The 20,548-nt window shown below is 36.9% G+C and overlaps 2 protein-coding genes across 2 annotated transcripts; one reads left to right on the top strand and one right to left on the bottom strand.

Moving 5' to 3' along the window:
* The first annotated feature begins 9,760 nt into the window (after positions 1–9,760).
* On the top strand, positions 9,761–13,413 carry LOC107494959 (cyclic nucleotide-gated ion channel 18). The gene is made up of 6 exons (XM_016116002.3): positions 9,761–10,679; positions 10,769–10,981; positions 11,072–11,385; positions 11,605–11,716; positions 11,817–12,053; positions 12,165–13,413. The coding sequence occupies exons 1-6, from the start codon at positions 10,209–10,211 to the stop codon at positions 12,888–12,890; spliced, it is 2,073 nt and encodes a 690-aa protein (XP_015971488.1). The 5' UTR covers positions 9,761–10,208; the 3' UTR covers positions 12,891–13,413.
* A 1,497-nt stretch (positions 13,414–14,910) lies between these two features.
* LOC107495115 (UDP-glycosyltransferase 90A1-like) lies at positions 14,911–16,525 on the bottom strand. The gene has a single exon (XM_021125219.2). The coding sequence runs from the start codon at positions 16,414–16,416 to the stop codon at positions 15,010–15,012; it is 1,407 nt and encodes a 468-aa protein (XP_020980878.1). The 5' UTR covers positions 16,417–16,525; the 3' UTR covers positions 14,911–15,009.
* Between the last annotated feature and the right edge of the window lie 4,023 nt (positions 16,526–20,548).

Here is a 20,548-nt window from a genome sequence, read left to right as displayed (position 1 = left end):
AAAATTTTTAATTTAGGAAAAATCAATTACAAGGACAAATAAGATAGGTTAGTTAGAGTATATGATCAATATAGGGCTTGAACCAAGCCGAACACGAGCTTCGCATGGAGGCTCAATTTTATGGAAATGGAGCCTATATGTGCGCTTTTCATCGATATGAAATCAAGGGGGGCTAGACATGCATGTGGGCAGAGTTTTGGCAGCTTTTGGGAGAAGAACACGGACCATCCGAGTTCTTCGTTACTGAATTTCTCTCCCCGAAATCGGATGGTCCGATTTGGGATGTTGGAGGAAAAAAATTTTTGTGCATATAAATCGGACCCTCCGATATGCTTGAGTTGGAAGATGAAGTCGAACGGTCCGAGTTGCATGTTGAGAGTTTGAGTTGAAGAAGACTGAAGTCGGACCGTTCGTTTTGGCTAGGAATGGCGAACCGGGAAATGAAAACGCATGGTCCGATTTGGTTGTTGGATATATTTTTGAATGAAGTTAACCTAGTCGAAGGGTCCGAGTTGAGTATAGAGGGCTATATAAAAGTGTGCAGCGAGTTAGTGCTAGGTTACCCGTCTTCTTCTCCTTCCCGTCTTCTTCCCCTTCTTCAGCGGCTGCTTCCTCTGTTTTGTTTCTTTGGGTCACTTTCATACTTATTTTGATTCAGAGAAGTTAATAGTTAAGGTTAAGGGTTTTTTTTGTCATTGAGAGAAATGAGTGACAGAGTATTAATTAAAGTGTATTCTTTTGGTCAGATCTTGTTACAAACGTCTGAAGGAGTAAAGTTTATTTGCGAAAATCCATTAGATGTTGTTATTCCTTTTATCATCTCATTTGAAGAGCTCAAGGGTGTGATCTGTGAGAAGATTGATTCTGAGAGGGCCAAAAAGATATCATGTATGCTATACAGATATCCCATACCGGTATTTGGTGGGTTCGTTCAATTTCAAACCAGATATGTGACGGACGAAGCGAGCATGCAGGAGATGTTTTCAATGTATATTGAAAACCGGGCTCAGATCTCGTTCATCGAGTTGTATGTAGAGTTTGAACAATCCGAGGCCGACCGGAATATTCAACAGGAAGATTATAATAGTGACAGTGAAGAAGACTTCGAAAGCAACTATGAATTTGTTGTTCCCGATGGTGATGAAGATCAAGGTGACAGAAGCATGTGCCCAGATGTGACAGAAGTGGCAAATGCACTTGCAAACGAAGTGCCGTTTGAGGAGCCATCATTCATGCGAGTTTTAGATTTGGAAGCCATGCATGTTCCTGAATTTCCGGAATATATGACTGCAGGTACGTCATCGTGGTATAAGTGTTTTTGTAGTTAGACATTGATTAAGTTCTGAAGATTTTACCCTTTTTTTAGCATTATTTAATCGTGCGTTCTGTGTCGTAGTTGTCAGGATCTAAAATGGTCCTCGACCCGTTAAGGAATTTATTTTTTTCTTTTATATGCTTCATGTGTTTATTAGGAAATAATATTTATGTTGTTAAGATATGGTTGTAGCAAATTGCATGAGTTTGTAACTATTATGTGCACAGGTTCGATCTATTGTACGGTTCAAATGCCATGAACCGGACAGGACCGGCATGGTTCCTTTGGTTTTCCGGTCGAACCGGCCAGTCCGGTCTGGTTTTTTACATTTGCTGCTGATGTGCTTATGTTGTTTAGTGTGACATCATAACATGTTCAAGGTTTTGATTTATAGGATACTGGATGCAGTGAAATTTGATTTACCTTTAGAGTCGGTTTTGAAATATCTGCGTATTAATGAAATTTATCTTATGGCATTTGTCCCAGCAGAAATTCCTATGGTCGCAGATGGTGAATTTGCCGTTAGGATGGAGTTCAGTTCCAGAGAAGCTGTTATTAAGGCGGTTAAGGAGTATACCATACGACGAAGCGTAGACTACCGGGTATATGAGTCTGAGCCGTTGACATTTTATGCCAAGTGTACACAGTATGGGTCAGGGTGTGACTGGCTTATCAGAGTTAGCTTGATCAGTAGGAAATACTGTTGGGTTATAAGGAGGTATAATGGTAGCCACACCTGTACCACCGCCACCATTTCACAGGATCATTCAAAACTGGACTCTATCACAATTGCAGAAGCAATAAAGCCACTGGTTGAAGTTGACCCCTCCTTAAAGGTAAAATCGGTTATAGCAGAAGTGCAATCGAAATTCAACTACACCGTCAGTTATCGGAAAGCATGGTTGGCTAAGCAGAGGGCAGTAGAAAAAATATTTGGAGGTTGGGAAGTATCGTATGAAGCCTTGCCTATATGGTTTGAGGTCATGTGTCACAAGGAGCCATCAGCTGTTGTCCATTTTGAGACTATGCCTGCATATCAAGGCGATGACTTGGTGGGTGATATTCGGGTATTGCATCGTGTATTTTGCAGTTATTACCCTTGTATTAGGGCATTCAGACATTGTAAGCCAGTTGTCCAGGTGGATGGGACTCACTTGTACGGAAAGTATAAGGGTTGTCTGCTTGTGGCAGTTTCACAGGATGGCAACAACAATATAGTCCCGATTGCGTTTGCTATTGTTGAGGGAGAGACTTCTGATACATGGCATTTTTTCCTAAGTAACCTCCGTCAACATGTTGTTACTCGGGATGGAGTGGGTCTAATATCTGACAGGCACGAGTCCATCAATGCAGCTGTGGAACGTAGTAACGGAGCTTGGTCACCTCCTAGAGCTTTTCATATGTTTTGCATCAAGCATATAGAGTCGAATTTTCTGAGAAAGTTCAAGGACCCGTACCTCCAAAAATTGGTCGTTAACATTGGTAAACATTTACTAAATTTAATCAAATTATTAATAAATGTGCCTTAAATAAATCTATTGATCTCAATTACTTTGCTTTCTACATGCTGTGATCTGCTAGGATATTCCAGGACGATGCGAGAGTACGAAGTGCGTTACCAGCGGTTAAGGGACCGCGGCGAGGCGTACACAAACTGGTTAAACCGAATTCCTCGCGAACAGTACGCCTTGGCCTTTGATGGCGGGTACCGATGGGGTCACATGACGACGAATCTAGTGGAGTACATCAACTCAGTATTGAAGGGTGCCCGCAATCTACCCATTACTGCTCTTGTGAAGGCAACTTTCTATAGGCTAAATGAGTTGTTCACCCGTAAAAGAGCGGAGGCGGAAGCCCGGATCAATGCTGGCTATGTGTTTTCTGAGATAGTGACATCGAAGTTGCATGCAAACCAAATTACATCAGGAAATATACAGGTTAGTTGCTTTGACCGGCAGAATGAGGTCTTTGAGGTTCGTGAGATGCCAAGTGGGCAAGAGTTTGCAGTTGATCTACGTAGCCGTCGATGTGACTGTGGTGAGTTCCAGGTGGACCGGATCCCCTGTCGACATGTGTTCGCATGTTGTGCCAACCAGCGACTGGATTGGCGACTGTATGTTCATGATGTGTATAAGATGGATCAAGTGCGGCGGGTGTACCGTGCACGGTTTCGGCCACTAGGTAATCCCACTACATGGCCTGCTTACAACGGACCTCTGTTCATACCGAATCCGTACCTGCGACGGGTGACGAAAGGTCGCCCCAGGATTACGCGTTTTCTAAATGAGATGGACACGAGGATGTTACGTCGTCCTAGGCGATGTACTCTATGTGGTGCTGAGGGACATAGTCGAAGCAGATGTCGTCGTTCAGTTGGTTCAAATACCAACAGAGAAGCCCCCTAGGTTCACAGTTTTAATATGATATTGTATAATAAAACCTGAATGAGCAAACTGAGGTAACATGACCTGCTATATGTAACCTTATAATTGATGACATTCTAGTATTATAACATATCTGTAGCATTATATAATATGATGGTTAGTACATCAATTGATAAATATCTGTAGGATCATATTAAGCTTTTATGAGACATTATTACATACTCCACATGGCTAATACATCAATAACGTCCAACACATATAAAGTACTCTATACAAAGTCCAATACATGGAAATTAGTCTAAACGGAAAAATAAATTCATCAGTACATAATGTCTAACCAATACAAATAACTCTAAACATTACATAAAGTCATCAGTACATAATGTTTAACAAATACAAATAACTCTAAACAAAAGGAAACAACTATTTTCTCATTTTTCACTTCACATCTTTCACAAAGTTCTTGCATTTCTTGGCCGCTTTTTTGAAGACAGAAGGGGTGAAACGATTAGTACTCTGACGTGGCGGATCAATCTTCAGATTGTAACCTTTGACGTTGTCATCTGGACTAAGTGCCTGACCTGTAAACATTTTTGAATAAACAAGTATGTGCAGCAAATTACATATTCAAATACCAACATAAATACCACAAATCAAGAAGCAAAATGAAATAAGAGATGCCATTTATGCAAAGAAAGTAAATAAGTCATCGAATATGTAAAGAAAAATAGTTAACATAATACCATCATTACGAGATTCTTCATCCTCATCGAACTCTTCAATTTCATCCTCCTCATCATCGCCCTCTTCATCCGGGTTATCTACTATATATGCATCGGTTTCTTGTTCGAGTGCGTTAGTATCTTCTTCAATGAGTCCCATGTTACATCGGTTAGGATTTTGACTATTCAAAACTCCTCGTCCACCCTCACTCCTACTAGAGTCGACAGATACGAAGCCTCCAGATGCAACGGATGAGGTATGGCCTGGATACCTTGCATCCAATGAATACCTGCCAGGCATGAACTCCGGCTGATGGCCATATTGGGAATGTGAAGCATCTGCAGACATGAACCCAAGCAACTGGCTAAAAGAAGTTCCATCACCTATTTCAAACTGTGACATACCCCAATATTGTTGCTGTACTGGAAATGATGGGGTGAACTGTGTCTGAGGTAGATACTGAGTTGAGGACTAAGGTTGTTCTTGTGGAGGCGGAATTGGAGGTGATATATGTTGCTCCTGCTCTTCATTGTCCTCATCCATATCCTGACCACCCTCATTGGTATCTTCATTACCCTCATACATATCCTCATTGCCCACATCCAGATCCTGGTTACCTTCATCATTCTCTTCACCCACAAGATTCGACAAGGCTAAGCGGTCCCCATATTTTGATCGGTACCAGTTCAGGTAGGTATCCAACGGATGCTGTGAAGGCATGGGAAGTTCAGAAAGAACGTAGTGATACCTGTTTGTCCAATGCATAACCCAATTTGAATGAGTCGGTGTCGTGGCCCAATTAAGGTTTTTAGGTCCAGTCAGAATCTCTCCATGAGCCTTATCCAAATTCTGTTCCTGAGAAGGTACTCCCTGAACGAAACCAAACTGTCGCCTGACCCTATCGGTGGCATGCCACTCGGTACATTCAAATGACACCAATGGAACTGTAATGCTCCAGACAACTGACTGCATGTATATTTCAGTAGGAATTATGTTTGGATCCACACGATCCACAGCATAGGCAACCCAGACAAACTGAAAAAATAAAGAAAACTCATGATTACAACCCACAATTCAAATATCTAACACAATGACTTATAGTTTTGTCGAAGCCGAATATTCCCAAAAGTTAATACTTATTTAATTAAAACACACCTGGCCTTCCTGAAGTTCATCAAAGGCCTTCCTAAAGTGAGCTAGCTTCAGATATCTATATCGTCGGTCACCACGCTCCCAGTTACGCCACCTAATACGATGTCCTCAATTAGCTCAACTGAATCTTAAATATCAAGAAATGGATACATTGTAACATAATATTACCTGTTTGCTAGTGGAAAACTGCGGGGTTCTCTAGGAAGCGGCGATAGATATGGCAATCGGATCCAAGCCCAACAGAGCAGAAGTGTTAGTGAACCATCTATTTCCTTACAGTTATAACGAGATGCCCTGTATAACGTCCTGTAAAGGTGTGCTAGGCATGCCGAACCCCAACTATACTGTCCAGTATTGACAAAATCACGAAGTAAGGGTAGAAATTTCCAGTGCACACCTGCCCCAGACTTATCCCCAAACAGTATTGTCCCAATCAGCAACATAATGTGACACCTCACATACCTAGTAATTAATGACAATGTAGTATTATAACATCTCTGTAGCATTATATAATACGATGGTTAATACATTAATAGAAAAATATCTAATGTAGCATATTAGCCTACTATGAGACAACATTACATAGTCCACATGACTAATACATTAATAAGTTCAGCAACATAATATGACACGTCACATACCTCTGTATACTGATTTCATCATTCAATTCTAAATTCTCTTTTAGATTCCGAAGCCTTGTTAGTTTTATGTAGCTTGATCTACAGTCCTCTCTACGAGGTGCAACCCCAAATTGAAGCAGACACTCCACCTCCATGGCTTCAAAACTACTCATTGTCATCCCTGTGATTGGAAGACCATCTGTGGGAAGACCAAGTAGTAGAGACACATCTTCAAGAGTCACGGAACATTCACCAATGGGAAGGTGAAACGTATGTGTGTCTGGGTGCCAACGTTCAATTAGAGCATTTACCAATGCTTTCTGACACTGAACTATCCCAATCTGAGACACATGATAGAACCCAGTAATTCGTAAATGCTCCTCCACCCTATCGTTGTACCGATCCGGAAGAACCAGGTGGTTACATGTCAACATTCTTAATTTCTACAAAAAAACATAACAAATTACTAGTCATATAATTAACAGTTACTAACTTACCATCATCAATCATTTCACTAAATCCTTATATAACTAATTCTTTTAACTTCTAAAATTATTTAATTAATCCTTAAAATTATTCATAATTACAAATAAAATTCATGACCTATACATTTATTCTTAATGAATATTCTCAACAATATTACAATAATTTAAATATTATCTAATACTAATTACTCATTTGTTAAACATATTTTTTTCTCAGTATTAAAAATTATTCACAATCAGTATATGCCATCATGAACAATTCTACAAAATATTAACATTCATATTCTAAAAACTATAAACATTGTCATAATAAAAAAGATAGCATGGCTTAATTAAAATAATCCTATTAATCATTGAACATTAACATTTTCTCACTCACAATAACAATAACAATAATATTAACATTTAAATTCTTCTATAACATTTTCTCACTCACAATAACATTTAATTTGGTTATATTTATTTTAAATAATAATTATAATACAAAATATTAAAAAAACCCAAACAAAAAATTCCGTCCTCTATTAAACTAGATACCTAACAGTCATCCGTTTACATTTTAAAATGTAACAACCAACAAAATAATAATAATTATATTACTAACAATAATATTTACCATTAAAAATTAATTATAAAAAATCTAAAAAATTTAAAAATGTCATATAAATACGGGAGAATACTAACAATCAGCATTTTATTTATATATCTAATTTGCACTTCTAATAATAATAACAATAAGAAGTAAATAGTTTACCATATAAAATATTAAAAAATTCCACAAAAAATTAACATCTTCTGTTAAACTAAAAACCTAACAATAGCAACAGACATCTGTTTACATTTTAAATTTACCATCTAACAAAATAATAACAATTCTACCACTAAAAATAACTTAAAAAATTTAAAAAAATTCTAATAAACCCTACACAATACTAATATTTATTTTACTTATATTTCTAACTTGCACTTCTAATAATAACAACCAAAAGAAGTAAATAGTTTACAATAATAATTTTAAGTATAAAAAATTTAAAAATATTTAAAAAAACTTACATAATCAGAATGACTGAGATAATGCATAATATGAAACTCAAGTCGATCAACATCCTTAATTTTATTTTTCTTTGGCATGCTTTTAATTCTTCTACCATGCAAAGCTCAGAGGTGGGAGAGGAAGAAGAAGGGGGCTCCAAGCTGAAAATGAAGTGTGGGAGAGTGATGTTCTCGGATGGTGAGAGGAGTGAATGAGTAAGTGTCTTGTTTCAGGGGACCGTTTGGGGAGCTGTTGCAACGCAACGCGTGTCCTTCCCTTCAGTAATCGGACCGTGCGTGTGCTCTCCACCAAAATCGGACGGTCCGTGTGGTTTGTTGAACTCGGAGGGTCTGAGTTGTGCAACCCCTGACACCACAGTCTCGTCCAGCCCCTCCCTCCCCCATAATGCCGTCCAATTCCACTCGAGCTCCAATAACGAAAATAAAAAGCGTCGCATGGATCAGTATTAGGTTGGTAAATTATTAAATATCCAATATTATGTTAGTATTGCTACACGTACAAGTCTTTTTAGCATACAAGTCACTTACATAACGCGCATAAAATTACGTTTCTTTCTCTTTATATCCTGCGTTCTTCCTCCTCATCTTCCTTTTTCTTCTTCTCCTTCTTCTTTGCGTTTTTCCTTCTTTTTCTTTGCGTGTTTCACCTTTATTGTCATTTTTTTATTACTGTTGATGTTGCTGGATTTTTTTCTCTCTTCCTCTTTCTATTGATTTAAAGTAGCGATGTATGTAAATTCAATAGTCAATAAGTTTAAAAAATTAGAAATGTATTATTATTGATGAGTATGACTATCTTTGTTGTTGCGTTTGTTTCTCCTTCTTTGCGTTTGAATAATCTGAGCTCCTGTTTCCTTAGCCTTCATCTGGGGCAATAAGTAGGCATTTCAATGTTGGTTCCAAGCTCCCCTGGCCTGTCCGTAGCATCTTGAAAAGAATTTTAAAATGTGAAGATCTCAGATGGTTAAGGAAAATATCATTGTGGCAATTTTTCTTATAATTTAGGTATAGATACTAGTGTTATTTGTGGGAAATGCTTAAGTTGGTTCTGAATTCATGCAAAAGGATTTTTGAGGAACGGCTTTACTTTTATGTTTGGACATTTTCAATTTTCTTCAAGATTTAATGCCTGTACAATTTTTAACTAAATAATGCAATGAAAATTTCTCTTTGAAATCTCCTAGAGAAAACCTCTTCTCCCCTGTTTTTCTTTGTGCATCAAAGTGGGAAGTGGGAACTAATAACATTGATCGAAGCCCCGGATCTTCCTTTTTTAGATCTCAAGCATTTTGGATTGCAATGTCAACATGCTAAGTTGCATGACATTAATATATTCCTTTTTAAGGTGAATTACATTGGTTATTCATTATCATTTAGCTTCTCAATAATGCTTCTTGATAAATGGTAATAAAAGCCAGAATAAAGTGGACATCCTTTGATGAAACTATCTTCGTGACCATGTATCATATTGGTCTGTGGTTTCTTAAATCCTAACGAGAATCTTAGAAGTAACGCTGGGTAGATTTTGTGTCATTGATGATCTTCCATGCTGTATTTATTTAAATTTTCATGTAAAATTTATAATTCTCCTTAGTTCTATAGAAAATATTTCATTTAAATTATAAGAAAAATGATAAATAAATATATTAATGCATTTAACTTTGACTTCACGTTGGGACGATTATATTGAACTAAATGAAACTTTTTTTGGATTCAAATAGAATATTTTAACCTTTAAGGATTAAAACATGATTACGCCCAAACATATAGGGCCAATTAGTACTTTACCCTATTTTTAATTAAAAAGTGACATTAGAACACTTGTTAATAAGACAATTTAAAAGATTTTTCTTTTAGTCATTTTGCATTTAATAAAATTATGTAATAACCTTCTAAAACACTAAAAAAATATGTTGCAAGTATATAAATTTAATTTAATTTCCACTGTAACATAAAAATAAATAAATAATATTATCATAGAAAGATGTCACAAATACTTACCCAATGATAGTGCATGGAAAGAAGAACGATAATTTTTCAGAACCAAATAATTAAAAAAACAAAAATGGCAATTTTTAGTATGCAGCAGGAAAAAAGTTGAAAGATAATGGACGTTGTCTTGTCTTGTCTAGTCTCTTCCATTCTATGAAGCAATATGCATGCAACATGTTGATGTATTCCCCTACGTTCGCGCAATTCCTCTAGTTCCCCGCATTTTATTTCTCAACGTTAAAAAATAGCCCCTACCACATCATCACCACCATTTTTCCCATTCTCTCCTACTCCCTTGCCTTCCCCCAATAATCCTCATTCCCTTCTTCTTCTTCCTCCTCCTCCTCCTCTTAGCTTCTTCTCTACCATATCAAACTAATCCCATTTCTCTCTCAATATCGCTCCATTGCTTCATCAGTAACTATACTCCCGGTGCTTAAGGTTGGCCAGCGGAATCCGTTAACCCCGGAATCCGCCATGGAAGATGTATAGAATAATTTCGACGCCGGCGTCAAAGTTCCGCCAGTTCGGGCGACTCCGATCAAGAACTAGAAACACCGCCAACTCTGACGAGGAGAACGCATTCCAGATCCTATGGCGCTACCAGATCCTAGACCCGGACAGCGACATAGTTGCGTATTGGAACAGGGTGTTCCTCGTGGCAAGTCTCCTCGCTCTCTTCGTGGACCCTCTTTACTTCTTCCTCCCCACGGTGGGTGGCACCGCTTGCCTCAAGGCGGACCCCAGACTCAGCATCATCGTCACCATTATGCGAACCTTTGCCGATCTCTTCTACATCCTCCACATGGTCTTGAAGTTCCGCACCGCCTTCGTCGCCCCCAATTCTAGAGTCTTCGGCCGCGGTGACCTTGTCATGGACCCTCACGAAATCGCCATGCGCTACTTGAAGTCCGATTTTGTAATCGACCTTGCCGCCACTATTCCTCTGCCCCAGGCATGTCAATTTTCTTTTTCCTTTATAATATAACCCATGCTAACGACTTTTCAGAGCTTAACTTATTTTCTTTTGGTCACACAATGCAGATTGTGATTTGGTTGGTGATTCCAGCAAGTAGTTCTTCAACAACGGATCATGCCAACAACACTCTTGCACTCTTTGTTCTAATTCAGTATATTCCCAGGCTCTTTCTTATCTTCCCTTTGAACCAGCGTATCACGAAAACCACTGGCGTTATTGCCAAAACCCCCTGGATTGCAGCCGCATACAATCTTCTTCTCTACATGCTAGCTAGTCATGTAAGATCACCAGTGAAATGATTAAAGCATGCACCTCTTTCTTTTTGATAATTTAATAATTTTGTTGTTGAAACATGAAATGTGAAACAGATTACAGGAGCAACGTGGTATCTGTCCTCAATTGGGAGACAATTCAACTGCTGGAAAGCAGAGTGCGAAAGAGAGAATAGATCAAAAACCATAACTTGCTTGCCTACTTTTCTTGATTGTAACAGTGTGAGTTTACCTGCAAGGCAACACTGGCTAAATGTCACTCAAGTTATTAACAGATGCGATCCCAAGGCCAAGCTCAACGTCAAGTATAAGTTTGGCATGTTTGCAGATGCTTTTCTCAATGATGTTGTTACTACTAACTTTGTGGAAAGATACTTCTATTGTCTTTGGTGGGGATTAAGAAATTTAAGGTATGCTGCTACTATATTTTACTACTATTGCAAACTCAACATAACTAATTTTTGTTACTCCCACCTACCTATACAAGGATTCATAAAGTGTATTTATGTGGATGAAAATGTCTAAATTCTAGTATTTGTCTTTGTAGGAAAAATCTTTTGAAGTTTAACAATTTTTGCTAATGATTATCACTTTTAACTTTCAGTCTGTCCTTTTTTTTTTTTCCTTAGCTCGTATGGACAGAATTTGGACACAACCACATACCTCCCAGAGACATTTTTCTGCATCTTCTTATGTCTTGCTGGATTAATTCTCTTTTGTCTTTTGATTGGAAACATGCAGGTAACAAAACCATCCGGTTTTCATGCATTCTTTATTAGTCCATATATATTTTTCGCTACCTGAAAATAAGATGCAAGTTTTTTTGTGCTCCATTGTTTAGACATACTTGCAATCAATGTCAGTTAGACTTGAAGAATGGAGGATTAGGAAGAATGACACTGAGCAATGGATGAGACATCGCCAATTGCCTCCAGACTTGCAGGAACGCGTTCGTCGCTTTGTTCAGTATAAATGGCTTGCCACCAGAGGAGTGAATGAAGAGTCCATACTACTTGATCTACCTTTGGATCTCCGCCGTGAAATTCAACACCACTTGTGCCTTTCTCTTGTTCGACGTGTATGTATTTTCTCTTTTCTCAACCAATGTGTGTCATACATAGTATACAGAGTAAGATTTTGTTTTAATTGCATCATATTGATTCCTTTTTTTTTTAATTTGTATGCATAGGTCCCTTTCTTCTCACAAATGGATGACCAGCTCCTTGATGCAATCTGTGAACGGCTGGTGTCATCATTAAGCACAGAAGGCACATATATATTCCGAGAGGGAGATCCGGTGGACGAAATGTTGTTCATAATAAGAGGACAATTGGAGAGCTCCACAACCAATGGAGGAAGGTCTGGTTTCTACAATTCCATCACACTTAGGCCTGGCGACTTTTGCGGTGAGGAGCTTTTGACATGGGCCTTAATGCCAAATTCCACCCTCAACCTGCCTTCCTCTACTCGAACTGTAAAAGCTTTATCAGAAGTCGAAGCTTTCGCGTTGGAAGCAGAGGATCTAAAGTTCGTGGCAAGTCAATTCAAGCGGCTTCATAGCAAGAAACTCCAGCACGCGTTTAGGTACTACTCCCAGCAATGGAGGACATGGGCTTCTTGTTTCATACAGGCGGCATGGCGAAAGTATCAGAAGAGGAAAGCGGCGAGGGAGTTGTCTTTGAAGGAGGGACACTTTTACATGTCTCTCCCTGAGAAGGACAGAGAAATGGATCAAAGTGGAGGATCATCATCATCTCCAGGGAATGTGAGAAAGGTTCAGAACATTAGTACAACCATTTTGGCTTCAAGGTTTGCGGCTAATACAAGGAAAGCTAAGCTTCGTGGCAGTGATCCTGTGCCACAGTTGTTCAAGCCTGATGAACCTGACTTCTCTGTAGATCGTGAGGAAGTTTAGGTTAGATTTGGATTTTATCTTTGAGTTAGAAGAAAGATATCTATTTCAATCTCCACAACCAAAAAGGTTTTTGTTTTTTCTCAAAGATGCTAAGTATCCAAACACAGCTAGCAATAGCATGTGCTGAAAAAAAAAAGGAAAAAGAAAAAGAAAAGACAGAGTTTTAACTTGATTCTATATAGGAAGTTTTATGACTTGGATATATAGAAGGTATATACAAATAGATTAGTATCGGTGATCAAAATTCACAATCCTAGTTCTTTGTCTTGAATGATGAATCTAGTTGCATCTTCTTCATAACATATTGGCGTTAGGTCACTAGACACCAGCCAGAAACATGAATGCACTTAGACTATGTATCATATTGATTCTTTTGTTGCCATATCATCATACTTGGACATGAAAATTTTGGTTTATTTCTACATTTGTCAGAAGCTTTTTAGCGATGCTTGTAAGATTTTTTAGTAAAGTTCATTATATTAATTGTAGACAGTAGTGTTGTAGAATATATAAAATTCACTTTGTAAATTATCAACCGAAGTATAAGAATGTAGAGATTTGCATAAGCCTTAAAAGGACTATGTTAAACTATACTAAAAGTTACATGGTCTACAAATAAACGTAGATTTGGTTTAATTTGCATAATCATGACGTTTTTGAAGTTGAGAAATTATCCTAATTAAAGGGTGTTCTCTGGAAGTAAGCGCTTGAATATGGTTCAAATAAGAAATAAACTTACATGTTATTGGATCATTTAGATGTAAGGTAGTTTAAAGGAGAATTTATCTTCATAGGACTTGATTGAATGAGGTAAAGTACATGTGATGAAGGGTGTCAGCGGGCTAAGAAGCATATGAAGAGAAGCCACAAAAGTTGTCATGGCAAATTTCCCTTTCAATTTGTAGTAGTAACGTAGACTCGTAACTTAGTTGAATAGAAAGTCTTTAGAATTTGAACATTAAATGTGTTAAACAAGTTTGAGACATAGATTGACATCACCTTCTTTCTGTTCATCACCGTCTTCCTAGTGCATTCGTTCAGTTAAGGAACTTAGAATTATCTGTACCGCTGGAGTTCCTTTCCTACCCAATATATAGTAGCTATATATCACTGTTCTTTCGCCGCCTAATTGCTTATCTCAAATCAACCACATATCCACATTATTGACCATGTACTAAATAAATAAATAGACATCGTATAGGAGAAAATAGAATCGTAATAACGTAGAAATATATGTTAAATACATACTATTTTAGTGTTTCTATTTAACCATTTAATTTTGTAAGATCTAATGCAAGAAAAAAAAATTCAAACGTTTTTAAAATAAGACTGCACCTGCACATACTGTTTAGGCTATAAATAATAAAAATACACAGTGTTGCAATAAATCAATAAACAGAATTATGTTAGTGGAAATGTGGAATACATACATTCACCTGCAACTATAAATTGGCATCACCATCTTTTGTTCATCACCAGCTTCTACCTTATGCATTTCCTTCCTACCCAACAATGGCAGCATCATTGCTGCTGTCCTTTTAATTTTCATGCTTCCAGCAGCTAATTACTGCGCCTATCACAAATCAACCATGCATCCATATAGATAACCTCTCGAACTTAATACCATCCCTTCCTAATTCCTTCTTTTGGCCAGGTAGAACTACGTACTGTTTGATTGAATTTCACTCTTTGTTAGCAATAACTTAGCTATTTCGGATAAATTAGAACGTTTAGAGGTTGGTTTGTTCAAGTCACTAAAATTTTTTATTAAGGTCATAAAGATGTAAAAAATAATTCTTCTATCAATAATATCGACATAAATATATTTTTTTTTCTTTAACACACTAAAAATAATATAAAACTAATAAGAAATGTAAATATATTAAATAATTTGTGTGTATAAAAAATGTATAATAAAAAGAATAAAAAATAAATCATAAAAAAATATAAGTAGATAATAAATATATTAAATAATGTGAACAATAGATATATCGAAAATTCAATTTATTAGATATACAAATGAGTCATTTTATTATTAAATGAGTCATTTTATTATTAAAATTTAGGTGAATAATTTAGACATTAATGTGTTGTTAATGTTGTCCCCTCATATTTTGTTCTACTTCTTTCCGCATAACTCATGAATGAGATGGTCCAAAGCTGACCAAGAGGAACCACCCTCCTGAACAGCCATCCTAGCCAACCGAGCCAACACCTTAACATTCTGACGTAACTGAATCCCTCTCTCCCCTTCCATCAACTCCTTCACACACTTGCTCACCCCTTCTCTTTTCACAGACCCCCTCACCTTCCCATCACACGTCTCCATTCTAATCCCCACCTTCAACTCCTCCTCCACCATCCTCGCGTTCACGTGCTGCTCCGCCATCATCGGCCACGCTACCATCGGAACCCCGCCGCACACGCTCTCCACCACCGAGTTCCACCCGCAGTGGCTCACATACCCACCCACTCTCTCATCATTCAGTATCTCCCGTTGATCCACCCACTCTCTCACCGCCATCCCTCTCCCTTCAACCCTCTCTTCGAACCCCTTTGGTAGAACCCAATCCTTCTTTCTTATCACCCACAAGAAACTCACCATGGATTCTTCCAATCCCATCGCTATCTCCTCCAACTCTTCATTCGAAATCTCCGCCTGTGACCCAAAAGCCACGTACAAAACAGAGCACTTCTTTTTCTGATGCAGCCACGTCATCCATTTCGGTTCCTTCGTACCCGAAAAACTACCCACGTCATCAGCGAGGCACAACGGACCAACGCACCAATACTTATGAGAAGTATTCGTGGTTTTCAAATAGTCAACGAAGAGAGGCTCTAGTTCGTAGAAACTGTTGACCACAGTGCCGTAGCTGTTGACCGAGGCTCCAACCGATTTCACGTTGAACTCGTAAGGGATACTCCCTGGTTCGGCGTTTCTGGAACTTGGCTCCAAGTCTTCCTTGCAGATTTTGATCCATGGAAACCGAGTCAACTCGACTAACTCGTCGTCAGGTTGGGGCCCACGGAATATTCCTTGCATCTCTGCTTCCCTAAAGACGCTGACGCTATAACAGCTCATGCCGAAGAAGACGAGCCTCGGGATGTGGAATTTGTTGGCGGATTGTAGGGTCCACCAGAGAAACCCGTCGGTGACCATGAAGCTGACACGTGGCAGGGTCTCGAGGGCTTGCTCGAAGTGCGGTTGGATGGAGGCGGTGGCCATGGCGAACTCGAAGAAGAGGGACATGGATGGGAGCTTGTCCGTGCTCTCTATTCCGGGCGGGATGTCGTTGTTGGTGGTGGAGACTGTGAACGGGAGCGTGACGATGGAGGCGGCGGTTCCGGAAAGAGAGTCGGCAATGAAGGGGCGGTTAGCGGTGGTGGTGAAGAGGGTGACGGAGAAATTGCGGCGGAGGAGGAGGCGGGCAAAGTGGAGGAGGGGGATGGTGTGGCCTTTGGACATGAATGGGAATAGAAGTGCGTGGAAGGAACTGTTGAATTCTTCGGAGGGGATTGAACCCATTTCTTGTTTGCTGCGTTTTGTTTTCTTTACACTAGTTTTTTTAGTGTGGGGATGGTAGTTAGGAACTTGCTTTGTGGCATGTGCACTTGAAGTTGCGGTATTTGAACATACTTATCCCTGAAATTAATTCACTAGTGCTTCCGAACACAGTTAAAGTTTGAGTAGAATATTCTGATTTCAGTATTTTTCTTAGAAATGCTAAATTGTCAAGTAGATTTTGTTTAAGTAATTAGTTATTAATATTTAAAAATATAAATTAAAAGAATTAAATTAATAATTAAAATAATTATTAAAATAAAATATTTTATAATTAAGTGATTTATCCAACTAAGTTGTATAATTTGTCATCACTATTACACTACTAGAGCCTGCCGCCTCCTTCTTTTTTTTTATTTGAATTTTTTTTTCTATTATCATCATCGTTATTGTTAGAGAGTGAAACAAAAAAATTATTAGAAAATAAAATAAGAAAAAAAAGATAAATAAAAAAAGATTTAAAAAAAGAAGAAATAACATTAGAAGATAAAGAAGAAAAAGAAGAAGAGTTTTAAATTATGCAAAATTTATCAAAAAAATAACATTGAAATTTTTTTAACAATAACATAGATATCTTAGTTTTGACATAAAAATTTCAGTCTCACTTTAAACAAATTTCGGTGTTATTTTTATTTTTAACAATAATTCAATCCAATAAGTGTGAATTTACAATCATTTAACTAAATAAGATTGTAATACATGTTTATTCAAGTCTAATATAAGAAGTAATATATACTCCAAAAAAAGATGTAAAAGCAAAAGAAAAGAAAGAATGAAAGAAGAATAAGAAACAGAAAAAATGCAGCATTAAAGAAGAAATTTCTGTATTCTATAGCAAAATTTTGATATTAAAATTATGAAATTTTGGTGCTATTTTTGTTTATGGCAAGAATTCAATCCAATAAATGTGTTAAAAAAATTTGTGTCATAATAAAAAAATTGGTTTTATTTTTTGATAAATTCTACATAACTTAAAACTCCTCCTCCCCTTCTTCTTCGTTATTATCTTCATCTTTTTTTTCCAACTTCTTATAATTCTTTTCCTTTATCCTCATAATAAGAATGAAAAAAAAAACAAAAAAAGATATATATAATACTGTAAAATTATCAGGAAGAGAAAGAGCACGAAGAAAAAAAAAACGTAAAAAAAAAGAAGAATGTAAAGAAGCATAGCCTGTGCGCTGGTTTTTGTTTGGTTTAAACCAATTTAATTAAACTTAATTGTCAAAAAGACTTAAATATATAACATCACTCTATTAAAAATAATAAATTTCACAGATTGTTTAGTATTTTTTTGTTTTATGATTTTTAAAATAATTCAAAAAATTGTAAAAATAAAAATAAAGGAAAACTCGAATCAGAATTTTAGAGTTGGTTTATATTTTTATTTTGATATTTTTAATTTGGAATTTTGTTAATAAAAATTAAAAGATATTAAATTTAAAAACAAAAACAAAATATACCCGTATTCTGCGAGAATGTTCTTACATCTTCGGTGTAGCAACTAGCTACACTGTTTCATGATGACAACATGAGAAATTACAATTTCATAAACAAATAAATAGTAAAATTGAGTACAAATTACATTTTTTTTCAAAAAAAGAATTATAAATTATATATGTTAAATTATATTTATACTGGTATTAGATAGACAATTAAATATATATTTTTAGTGCAAATTTAATATAAAAAATGTAAAATATTATCATAAGAAAAATATTAGATAATTAATATTTTTTTTATTTGTTTTACATTTGAGTAACACCAACCAGCTTCTCATTTCTTTTCCTCATGGGAATATGAAAAAGAAAAATTGTGCACAACTTATTTTCTTTAATTTGGTTATTTATAAGATGAATTTAATTTTGATGCATTAATAGTATATTCGTTTTTTTTAATAATTATTTACATGATCAAAATAAAAAATAATTATTTTTGTTAATATGTTATATATTTAAATACACATTTAAAATTATATTAGATTAATAATACATTAAAATTAAATTCTCGTAATATTTTTACTTAAGACGACTTCTTCAATATGTAGTATATTTATTATATTAACTATATCATATTTATTATTATTGTTGTTGTTATTATATTTATTAAACCAATAAAAAGTTAATTATTAATAGACACATTAATATCTACATTTCAATATCTATTAATACATTAATATATATCTTGTACAAGAAAGTAGTATATACCATTTCTTATAAAATACATCCAAAGAAAAGACTAACTTTTAAGTGTGCAGAAAGGTACTTTTAATAAACTAAAAATTTATCCTCAGCAGTTTGAGGCTTTTTTATTAAAATAAGTAAAAAAAAATACTTTATTTCTTCAAATACATATGTATATAACAGCTCCATTTTATGGCAGTCACACACAAAATGGATTTTGCCACCATTTTACTCAAACCGCCCACGAAATGGGCCACAATTCAAACTCATGGCTAGCGTCCACGAAATGGACATGTCCAGGTCAACGTTTGCGAATTGGGCCAATTTTATGATGGTACACGTGAATTGGACCAGATTGACATTTTTGACGGGCCTGACGCAAAAAGGAGCCAGATCAGTTGTACTCCTCACGAAATGGAGCCAAGAATTCGCTATAAATAGAGATTTCGAAGACAGTTTGTAAGCATACTTGAAAATTTTTTATGTCTCACCGGAAAATTCATCTTAAGCAACTCTCTCCTATCTCTATGTGTTTTCTTTCTTTCTAAAATTCTGTAGTTGCTATTTTCTTATATCTATGATCAGCGAAAATGTGTACGTTGTCGTATATCCTAATGGAGAAATTTTTGTAACATCTGAAGGTGTTACATTCGTTTGTGATGATCCACTGTGGATAATGATCCCGCCGCATACGTCTTTGGAAGAGCTGAAGAACGTGATCCTAGTGAATACCGGTCTAGTTGGAAAGAAGAAAATCACAAAGTTGACTTACAGAATGCCAGTTGCAGTTGCCAACTCGTTTGCATATCAGAAAATGCAGATTAAATCTGACTAACAAGTTTCGATGATGTTTTCTTATCATCGGAGCATTAGAAGTATCTACTCGCTGGAGCTATGTGTGTATCTCCAAGATCTTGGTGGAAGCTCCTCTAGTTCAAATAATGTGGCGAATAATGTGGTGCAACCTGGAAATTTTGGTGCCGCGGATTTTATGCCATTCCAGCAGATTGTTAGAGCTCCTACTCCCACATTCAACGCCTTTGTCACGCATGGACAAACTGCAGGAAATCGTTTTACACGTCCTCTCCCTTCTATCCGAGTTGCATCACCAGAAGGTATTGGTGGTGGGTTCACAGACACTTCCGACGAAGATGAGATCGAAGATGATAGTGCTGAAGAAGCAGAAGGTTCCTGAAACCCAGCCCGTTTACCATGAGAGGGATCTTCCGAGTCGTGTTGAATCGGTTGGTGGATCAAGCGGTACTCTAGGCCACTATCTGTCCCTAAATCTCGGTGCAATGGGGTCGAACACCGCTGAAGACACACCTAGCAACTATGCTTTGTCCGGTGAGATGGAGCTCGAGGTCGGTCTAAAATTTCTCAATAGAAAAACTGCCATGCTTGCCGTAAAGAACTACAACATTCGTAGAGGTGCAGAATACAATGTTGTAGAGTCAGATCAAGCTAGGTATGTATGTCGATGCAAACAGTTTGGGGACCAATGCCGTTGGTCGGTTCGAGTTGCCAAGACAAGGGCCTACAGATTTTGGATGATTCGAAAATATGAAGGTCCTCACAGTTGTTTGGCAAGCTCGATGTCACAAGATCATGCTCAACTTGATAGCGACGTCATCTGCCACCATATACATCCAATGGTACAAGCAGATGCTACTATTTGCGTAAAGGAGCTGCAAGGTTCAGTCGAGTCAGCATACGGGTAAAATCGTACAAGGTTTCTTACAAGAAGGTATGGCATGCGAAGCAGAAGGCAACTGCGAAAATTTATGGTGATTGGGATGAGTCATATGACCAGCTGCGAAGATATTTCAACGCACTGCAAGCTTTCATTCCAGGTAACCTTGTCAATTGTTAAGTTTAAGTCCTCAATGCATGGTCCTAATTAAACCTGGTCG

The sequence above is a fragment of the Arachis duranensis genome, chromosome 6 (assembly GCF_000817695.3).
Source record: "Arachis duranensis cultivar V14167 chromosome 6, aradu.V14167.gnm2.J7QH, whole genome shotgun sequence".
In the NCBI taxonomy this organism is placed as follows: Eukaryota; Viridiplantae; Streptophyta; class Magnoliopsida; order Fabales; family Fabaceae; genus Arachis; species Arachis duranensis.
Note: the sequence above shows the minus strand (reverse complement) of the source record. Positions and strands in the feature narration are given on the sequence as shown.